The sequence below is a fragment of the Vicia villosa genome, linkage group LG1 (assembly GCF_029867415.1).
Source record: "Vicia villosa cultivar HV-30 ecotype Madison, WI linkage group LG1, Vvil1.0, whole genome shotgun sequence".
Classification (NCBI taxonomy): Eukaryota; Viridiplantae; Streptophyta; class Magnoliopsida; order Fabales; family Fabaceae; genus Vicia; species Vicia villosa.
In genome coordinates this window covers 61202018-61212183 of record NC_081180.1, presented here as the reverse complement: position 1 = coordinate 61212183, position 10166 = coordinate 61202018, and the positions used below count along the sequence as shown (strand labels likewise).

The following is a 10166-nucleotide window of genomic DNA, read 5'->3' as shown; positions in this document are numbered from 1 at the left end:
TACTTTCAAAAACAAGGCTACGCTTATTTACAAGCTAAAGTCCTTAACAAAGTTTTTACTATTCACACACTACACTTTTCAAACAAACAAGTGAGCTAAGCAATTAAGAGCCCATGGATAACCATGGATACAAAGGGTGCTTACACCTTCCCTTTGTATAACTTACCCCCCGAACTCAAAGTCTTTAAAAAGGTTTTTTTCTGTTCTTTTAGCCTTTCTATATATTGGATAAAATAAAAGTCGGTGGCGACTCTTGCTATCCGCAACATTTCTTTAAAGTCAGTTCACCGTATTACAGAACTGGCGACTCTGCTGGGGACGCTTTCAAATTAAAAGAGGGGTTACCTTAAAGTTTAGGATCACTTAATGTTTGTTTTGCTTGCTTTATTTTTTCAAGGTTGTTTTGGAAATTGAATGGAAGATGAATCCTATACCCGGATTCGAGTGCACCTTAAGATAGGAAGTGGCATAGTCATGGCGACCTCCTTCATGTATGTGGAGGATTGGTCAATATGAGAGTTCACGCTTAAGTTAGGCCTCTATTGGTGTTTTGCATGCTTCTCTTGTATGAGGGAGGTTCGTGCGGATATCTGTGGGTGAGTCGGAGGTTAAGGACCTTTAGTTACCTTTAACCCATCTTGGCCTTTTGAAACGTAGTGGGGGGACTACTCTTGATGTATGTTGAGGGCATAGTCGCTACCCGATACTACAACTCAGATAGGTTCTTTCTCAAAGTATCATTGCATGGTATGTATGTATCATGTTCGAGGGTGCCTTAGAAGGACTGACAATTCTGGGTAACTTTGTAGAACCTGTTGCTGATTTCATCCTTATCCTTAGAAGTACCTTTGGGGAGGGGTAGTTACCTAGTCAAACTCCATGCAAGTCTTTAAACCTAAGGACATTTGAGTGACTTGCTTGTATGTGCTACTAACCCTTCTATTTCCTTGAAGGATTTCCTTGTAGGACATTTGGTCCTTATTACCTTATGATTTACCTATTGTATTACATTCGCATGACATCATAACATAGCATGATTGACTAACCCTTTCAAGGATCTTAGGGATTTAGGGCGCACAATTTCAGGTGCTCTTATCAAGGACTGAATTCCTATCAAGGGGCAAGGGGATTTATTTTCCTCTGGCCATTTGTCTTCCAATTCAGAGGCACAATACCTATCAAGGGGCAGGAGGATTTATTTTCCTCTAGCCATATACCTTCAAGTACAGAAGTACAGGTATCCCGAATCAGAGGCGATGACCCACTCGATATGGTGAGCTTGATTCTCAAAGAAGGACATTCAAAGACAAAGACCAAGATTCTAATGTCGCAAACTAAATTTCGTAAAGATCTTTGAAAACATTGCATCTACATTCATAAAAATTGCATAACAGGTTTCCGCAATAGGCTTCGCATTCTCTCTCGCTGTTTATTTCAGCACAAATGGATCTCGAGCAATCAGTCAAAAATCTTCAGGCTCAGAATATCTGATTCCAAGTTTTGATTCTGAACTTGGCCAAGGGGTAAGACGAGTTGAAAAACCTTGTTAAACCCAGAAGAAAAAGGATCAGCAGATGCAGCAAAGTTTACTCCATTGTGTAACATCCCGATTTGTATTAATATTTTTATTAATTATATTAGTAATTATATTATTTGGTGTTTTTAATAATTATTTTCTTAATTTATTCATGTTTATTGAATTTTCGCGTTTTGGGACGATTTAGTCGGTATTAGTTTGGGATAGCGGATCAATATTTAATCAAAAAATTTAATATTTTTAGTATTAGAAATATTAACGAGTTAATATTTAGCGTTTTGGGAATTTTCGGAGTAATTAAGATTAGACCAGAAATATGAAACATTGAGTAATAAGAGTATATTTTATTAGGCTCATTTGTGTGTTAATTATTTATTTAATTGTTATGTGATATAATAATTAATTTAATTAATTAATTAATTTTATGTATAATTGCTTTTATTTGGTTTAATGAGTTAATTGAGTTATTAGATATTATATCTAATTGGGCCTATTTATTAGAAATAGAAGTAATTGGGTATTATTTCCTTAAGCCCATTAAGACATAATATAGTAAGGGTTTAGAGAAGGTTAGAGACATCATAAAATTTGTTCATTTCAAGAGAAGAGAGGAAAGGAGGAGAAGAGGAGCAAAAGAGGAATAAAGAGAAAAGCTAGGTCTTGAAGAAATTGAAGAGGTAAGGGGGGAATTCTTATTATTATGTGTTAGTATGATTGAGTCAATGGGTAGATTAACATGATTTATGAATTTTGTTCTTCAATTTTAGGTTTTTGAAATGTTAGATTTTGTTGAGAATCTATGAAATTGAGGTTAAAAACATGTTTTAATGTTAGTAATTAGTATATTGGTGAAATTAAGGGATTATGGAGAATTCAATTTATAAAAACAATTGCTACTTACTGTAGCGTTGAAAGTAATTGATTTGGTAGGTTACTGTATCACCATCTTAATTTTATACTGGAGCGGTTCATTCCTAATATATATATATATACTGTATGCCTTGTTTTATTATTGGTGAGAGATATGTGTTAAAGTAGTGGTTCATTTACTTTTGTAATACTGGTATATTGACACTTAAGTTAAGTTGAGAATGACAATTAGTGTATAACAATACTGTAGCGATAGCTGGTATATACTATGTCATCAAATTGACATCCAATTTAGATGTTGCTAATATATATATAAATATATACCTTACTTTATTAGTATAATTGATAATAATTTAATAAATATAATAATATTTTAGGAGTTTTGAGTTAGAGATAAATATTTCATTATTTGGTTAACTAGTTAGTTTTAATCCCGATAGAGTTGTCAATAGAGTTGTTAGAGTTGTTAATAAAATTGTCGGAGTTGTTTTGAGTTATTACGAGTCATATTTTAATTGTTTCGTGTAATTCTGACATGTTTAGAGTTGTCAGTGTATGGTGTCGGTGTTTGTTTTTTTTTTTTGGCTTAAATGCAGTTTTAGTCCCCCTATTTTGTTTTTTTTTGAATTTTTAGTCCCCCTATTTTATTTTTCAGCATTTTGGTCCCCCTATTAAACTTTGATTGGGTTTTTTTTGGTCCCTCCTCATTTTAATCTATCTGGCAGTTGACAAAGCTGATGTGGCACATAATAACTCCTGCCACGTCACTTATTAAAATTAAAATCTTGAAAAACAATTATATTAATTTTTTAATGTTAAATATTAAAAAAATATTTTAAAGCAAATTAAAAGTTGTAGAAAACTTTAGAAACCCTATTGTGTTATCGTGTTAACCACCACATCCTCTCCACTGTACTCTTCACCTTCGTATACCCACGAAGAAAGAAGGTTGAAAAATTCCCAATTCTTACATCGCAACAATAACCTCAAATCCACTAATCTTTCTCAAATAATCATGTCCCAATTTTCCCAAGGAAGCAATCGCAACAAATTTTCGTTCATACGTGATGAATGTAGATGTGGGTTGGATGCACCATTGATGACATCATGGACCAATGCTAATCCAGGACGTCGATTCTATGGGTGTGGAATGTATAAGGTATTTATGCTCTATAACTCACTTTATTCTATTCTTAACTTTATTTCTGTTTAATTCGAGAATCAATTTTTTCCTGCATTCTTTGTAGATTTAGGGACACAAAATGTGCAACCATTTTGTTTGGTACGATGAAGAGATGACTCCAAGAGCAAAAGAGTTGATATCTTCATTGAATGAGCAGCTAATTCTAGAGAAGAATAAAGTCAATGAGTTCAAGCTGAAAGAGAATGAATTGACAATGAAGATGAAATTTCTGAAAATGCAGTTTAAGTTTACAATTGGGATGAGCATTGTGTTGTTAATGGGACTAGTTGTAACAAGTGTAATGAAGTAGGAATAATCATTGTGTTTTAGGTTTTGAAACAACCATGCTGTGATGTTGTTTAGCTGCTTAGGTTTTGGAACAATCATGTTGTGGTGATGTTGTTTAGCTGTTTAGGTTTTGGAACAAGCATGTTGTGGTGGTGTTGTTTAGTTTCTTAGGTTTGTGAAACAACACTGATAAAAACCATGTAATGATAAATTATGAATGAATTAATATTGTTCCAAATTTCTGTCATTGCAGTAAATGTGCACTTACTATTATCATTGGTCCAAATTTGTCTCATTGCAGTAAATGTATATTAACTAGTTCTATATGCATATAGTTCAATGTGTGTCATGACATTCAAGAAGATATTAAGATAAGAACATTGTTGTGTTTCAATTGGTTCAAATTTATGTCATGATAGTCCTAAAGCAGTGTACCATAAATGCTTCATTCATAACAAAACTTACACGCACAGGAACCTTAAGTGCTTCATTCATAATAAAATGTCACATAACTAATTTCATTACATGCTTCATAATAAAATGTCACATAACTAGTTTCATTACATGCTTGGTTTCAAAATTGATGTCAAATGGAGGATCTCAAACATTAATATGAAATTTAGTGGTTGTTATTACTGATAAAAGACATCCACATTTGTCACAGCATTGGATTAACATTGAAACTGAACAATTAGCATTGTAAAACTCAAATATTGATAACAATGACAGTAATTAGCATTGTAGTACAAACTCAAATATTGGATTAACATTGAAACTCAAATATTGATAAAAGACATCCATACTGTCATGCTGAAACTTGAAACTCAGTAATTAGCATTGTAGTACAAACTAATTCTGAACTTGGATTAACATTGCAGAATAACTAAAATGCTTTCAATAACAGTTCAAACTAAAATTCTGAATAACTCAGACTAATTCTGAATAACTCAACATCATTTTAGCCATAGCAGAACAAGTGAACAAAACTGCTATTCCATTACAACTTTTCAAAATAACTAATCATACTACTGTCGTAAAGTCAAAATAACTAAGCCATAATAGTTGCATGAGCAGTTTGCATAACAAAATAACTATGGTTGAGATGGTTGAGTGGGCTGAGGTGCTTGTGATGAGTTTCCAACTTCTGATGAATTTGTCGATGTATTCTTCTTCTTCGTCTTTCCACCCTTTGCCTTCTTGTTATTTCCACCTTTTGGGATGACCCTGTCAGCAGCCCTTTTTCCCTTACAAGTTCTCATATTGTGACCCATTGCTCCACACTTATGGCAAGTAACACTTGGGAGCTTTCTAGGAAGAACGTGTGGGTTTCTAGGCTCATCATTTACCTTATTTCGCATCTTTTTGGGTCGTCCAATTGCCCTTCTCATAACTGGTGGGTTGATTGATACTTGGTCATCAAGAGGCCACACTTGTGGCCCATTGGTTGGGAAGATTATGTGTGAGTATGTCTCCTTGAAAGTAGTCTTCCTGCATAAAGAATGATAAGAAATATATACATGTTATGCATTGAATGACAGGAAAAGTGATGAATACACATATCATATACATGTTATACAAACCTGTAATAGCCAGATACATATTCTTCTGGTTTTTTGTTGTTTTGCAATATGCAAGTAATGGCATGACAACATGGGATTCCAGTTAAATCCCATTTCCTACATGCACATGTCTCTTGTTTTAGATTGACGACACATGTTTCGCTTCCATTTGTCACACCAAAAATGGCCAAATCATCATCACCATGCCATGTAGGTGTCCAATTTTCTACAACCTTCTTGTTCTTTTCGAGCACCAATTGTATTCTAGGGCAAATATCACCATTATACTTGCTTAATGCATCCTTCTGACTAGTGATCCTCTTGGTCAAATAATGTTTAATCCCTTCTAACATAGTGATGATTGGTTTATCTCTATATTCTAAAATTGCCCTATTAAATGCCTCACACATGTTATTTACTTGTAGGTCACATTTAGAATAAGTCTTGAAGTGTGACCTGCTCCAATGTTGTGCAGGGATATCCTTCATTTCCTTCCAAGCAGCTTCATTCAAGCTTTTCATCCTTAGCATTGCCCTTTCCCAAGCTGCAACTGTTGTAGCCCTTGCTGCACTCCACATAATCTCTTTCAATTCCAACCCTGGATATTTCTTCTTCCAATTCCCATATAAATGCTTCACACAAAGGCGTTGCTCCACATGAGAACTCACGCTTTGTACTGCTGGTACTAGGCCCTGAAATCATATATACAGTGATACCATAATAATGCTACTATATTGAGTAAAACTTATACAATGATAGCAAAAGGTTTTTACATTAAAAAGTTACCTTTTTGTTGGTCTGAAATGAAGGCATAAGCCCTATGGTTTAGGCTTTCTAGGTCATCCATTAGAATGTTGATGAACCACTCCCAAGAGTCTTTTGTCTCAGCCTCCACAACAGCATAAGCAATAGGATATATTTTGTTATTTCCATCTCTCCCCACAGCTGCCATCAACTGTCCACCGTAGTCTCCTTTCAAAAAACAAGCATCCAAACCTATAAGTGGCCTGCAATATTTTGCAAATCCAGACTTGCAAGCATCTAAGCATACATAAATCCTCTCAAACACGGGACCTTCATTAGAATCAGAACATTGCACCACAACGTTACTATTAGGGTTTGAATTTAGTAACTCTTGCGCATAACGCCTTAAATGGGAGAATTGGTCAATACCGGCACCTTGGATCAACTACATAGCCCTTCGTTTGGCTCTATATGCCTTATCATGAGACAACTTCACTCCCCATCTATCAACAGCTTCAACAATCAATCCCACAGATTTCATATCAGGGCTATGTCTTAGAATATGTGCAAATTTCTTGGCGAGCCATGTTGTCTTTGCCTGCCTATTATGTGCAGTTCGATAGCATGTATGTTCATCAATCAGACTTACAACTTGCCAAAATTGGTTCCCAACCCTTTTAGTAATTCTCATGTAGAACTTGCAACCATCCATGCATTTTACTACCATCCTTTTTCCATCATTTTTCTTCAGAGCAACATTTTTATTCATCTTCATAGCATACTCCTTTAAAGCATCCCTAACCATATCTTTGTTGTTAAACGTCATACCTAGCTGAAACTTGAATACCTCTCCACTTTTATAAGCCGGAAACTTTTCATGTTCCTCATCATCTTCACTAGCAAGAGGTGTAAGCAACACATCAGAGTCATCATCAACATCAGAATTGTTCACCTTATCAAATAAGTTCTCAGAAGGTAAGACTGTGGTCCAATCAAAGTCAATAATATCATCACTATGCCCATAATCAGTATCACTAAGACTGTCCGATTCACCTTCATTTCCAACATAATCAATATCGTCATCGACAACTACTTGCATTTCACCCCCTAGTTGCTCTTCATCCTCAGAATTTGGGGCAAACTCGTCATTAAATTGTACTTCCTCATCATAATCATGTACTAATTCAGTCTCGTTTACCATTTCAAAATTCTGACAAGGCCTGGAAAATACATTAAGCAAGAACAATCATAAAAAATACACAAACATCTAAACTATTATAATTTCAACAAACCATAAACCCTCGGAAAAAATAACAAGTTACATACCTCATCTTCCAAAACCTGTGAAAAGCTTTGCTTTTGATAGTGATTAAACTCGGAGAGAATGAAGGTGAAGAACGTGGTAAACAATATTGACGAACATAGAAGGTGAAAATTTGACGAAAACGGTGAAAGAAAAAAGGTGAATGAAGCGACGAAAGATGAAGAACGTATCCGAAAGTGAAGAGTACGGTGGAGAGGCTATGGATAACACGATAGGGTTTCTAAAGTTTTCTACAACTTTTAATTTGTTTTAAAGTACTTTTTTTTAATATTTAACTTATTAAAAAATTGATATAATTATTTTTCAAGATTTTTAATTTTAATAAGTGACGTGGCAGGAGTTATTATATGCCACATCAGCTTTGTCAACGGCCAGATAGACCAAAATGAGGAGGGACTGAAAAAAACCCAATCAAAGTTTAATAGGGGGGCCAAAATGCTGAAAAATAAAATAGGGGGACTAAAAATTCAAAAAAACTAAAATAGGGGGACTAAAACTGCATTTAAGCCTTTTTTTTTAGAAACTTTAAAAATTCATTACTTTTGAACCGTAACTCCGTTTGAGTCCCCGTTTAAAGCGTTAGAAAGTTAGCGCGATATTCTTTTCAATAAAAATGGTCTTGAGCAATAGAATGATAGAAAGAGGAAATGGCATAGAAATAGGAGTGAATTAAATTAATATAGTTTGATATTAATTGGTTAAACTAATAATTGAATTAATTGCGGTGAGTCTATTTAATTAGATTATGTTTGGACTTGGATAACTTAGTTGGTTTATCGGTAAATTACGGTATTTTGAGAATTTGCCCGTAATTGCGTTTTTGGCTCGAATATTTATGTTGAGAATAATATATTTCTATGTCAATGTTGTTGTTTTGATAATTTGTATATTCATATATATATATATATATATATATATATATATATATATATATATATATATATATATATATATATATGTGTGTGTGTGTGTGTGTGTGTGTGTGTGTGTGTGTGTGTGTGTGTGTGTGTGTGTGTGTGTGTGTGTGTGTGTGTGTGTGTGTGTGTGTGTGTGTGTGTGTGTGTGTGTGTGTGTGTGTGTGTGTGTGTGTGTGTGTGTGTGTGTGTGTGTGTGTGTGTGTGTGTGTGTGTGTGTGTGTGTGTGTGTGTGTGTGTGTGTAAATGTGAATTGATATGAGATAGTATGGATACTAGTGTTAATTGGATTTTGTGAATCGTAATTGATTAATTGGCCTTTTATATGTGAATAATATATGTGTATTGTGAATGTTGTGTACAATTTGGTGGATAATTCATAGAGTTGAATTATTAATTGGTATGCGGTAAGTTGAGATTGATGAGGTAATCTTAATTGCATAATTGGTTGGTAATTGTACATTCATTCATAGCATAGTCGACTTTATAGTGGAAGCGGTGAAACTGTGGGTTCACATGGTAATAGACGGTGATCCTTGAACGGAAATAGACGTAGATTACGTTGATCCTTAATTGGAAACATGCGTAGTGGCTTTGATCTTGTCCGGATCGGAAGCGTGGCTTGGATTCTAGAGTGAATCAGAAAGCGGTAAAATATATGTTTACATTTGGTGGCTTTGGTCTTGTCCGGATCTGAAGCGTGGCTAGATTCTATATGAATCGGAAGCGGTGGAACTTTGGGTCCACATTGGGTACCACATGCATAGAGTCACATGTCTTGCATTGAGTCACATTAGAGTTATGTGATGTTTGAATACATGCAATTATGTGATTATGTGATCGTTATGTGTGCATGAGATGTGATAATTAAATTTGGTGATGATTGACACATGATTTTGGTGATATATGTGAATGTGTGATAATGATGGTTCGTGTGCATATTTGAAAACATAGCATTGAATCAATTTGAGTATTATATTAATGAACTTGGTTGTATACTTGAATATGTGAAATATATTTGATAGTATGATTTATATGGTTATATAAGGTGTGATGAATTCCTTTAATTGTTGATTTAATCATTGTGCTTTATTATACTTTCTTCATAATGATTCGAATTCTCACCCTTCTGTTTTAATGTTGCCCTCGTTTGGCGACATGCAGGTTCTGGCAATTAGTAGTTCGTACAAGATTTAGTCGGAGAGCTTCCGAGTTTGTTTGATGATTAAGTAGCGAGTCAATGCTCTGGTCATGTAACACTGGGTAGACTAGGCGTGTTGAACTCATGTTTTATTTGTTTATGTATTATGTTATGACTTGTGAATCTGTTTATTGTTTACTTGTTGTTTCGGGAGGCTTTTAAGCCAAATATTATGATTATGGTTTATTTTATTTTGAGATATTTATTGAGATATGATCATGGTATGGTACATGAATCATTTTATGAAATACATGAGTATTTTTAGTACTTTCCGCTGTGAATGCATATTCTCTATGAATTGTAATTAAATGTTTAGGTGTTATTTGAAATGACCAGGTGTATTCTATATTGTGGATAAATGCTGTCGGTTTTTTTAAAGCTTTTAGTTTTTGAAAACTTCGATGTGACGCCCTTTTAAATTATATGCATGCTTATTCTCTGATTATATGCTTATTTATTTTGGGGTATAAAAGGGGTGTTACACATTGCACATGCCATTGTCTCAGGTTCTGCAACAATTGCTCTATCAGCACTTGATAACCCTAT

The 10166-nt window shown here is 34.3% G+C and overlaps 1 protein-coding gene across 1 annotated transcript; it reads right to left on the bottom strand.

Annotated features, from left to right (window-relative positions):
* Positions 1 to 4698: 4698 nt before the first annotated feature.
* On the bottom strand, positions 4699 to 7707 carry LOC131607463 (uncharacterized). The gene is made up of 4 exons (XM_058879465.1): positions 7508 to 7707; positions 6224 to 7401; positions 5459 to 6129; positions 4699 to 5366 (listed from the first exon to the last, which is right to left on the bottom strand). The coding sequence occupies exons 2-4, from the start codon at positions 6248 to 6250 to the stop codon at positions 4970 to 4972; spliced, it is 1095 nt and encodes a 364-aa protein (XP_058735448.1). The 5' UTR covers positions 6251 to 7401; positions 7508 to 7707; the 3' UTR covers positions 4699 to 4969.
* Between the last annotated feature and the right edge of the window lie 2459 nt (positions 7708 to 10166).

Coding starts and splice junctions, on each gene's coding strand:
- LOC131607463 (XM_058879465.1), bottom strand. CDS start 6,250: ATGCCTTCATTTCAGACCAACAAAAAG. Junction 6,130..6,223: donor CATTTCAGACCAACAAAAAG/GTAACTTTTTAA, acceptor ATATGATTTCAG/GGCCTAGTACCAGCAGTACA. Junction 5,367..5,458: donor TATGTATCTGGCTATTACAG/GTTTGTATAACA, acceptor TTCTTTATGCAG/GAAGACTACTTTCAAGGAGA.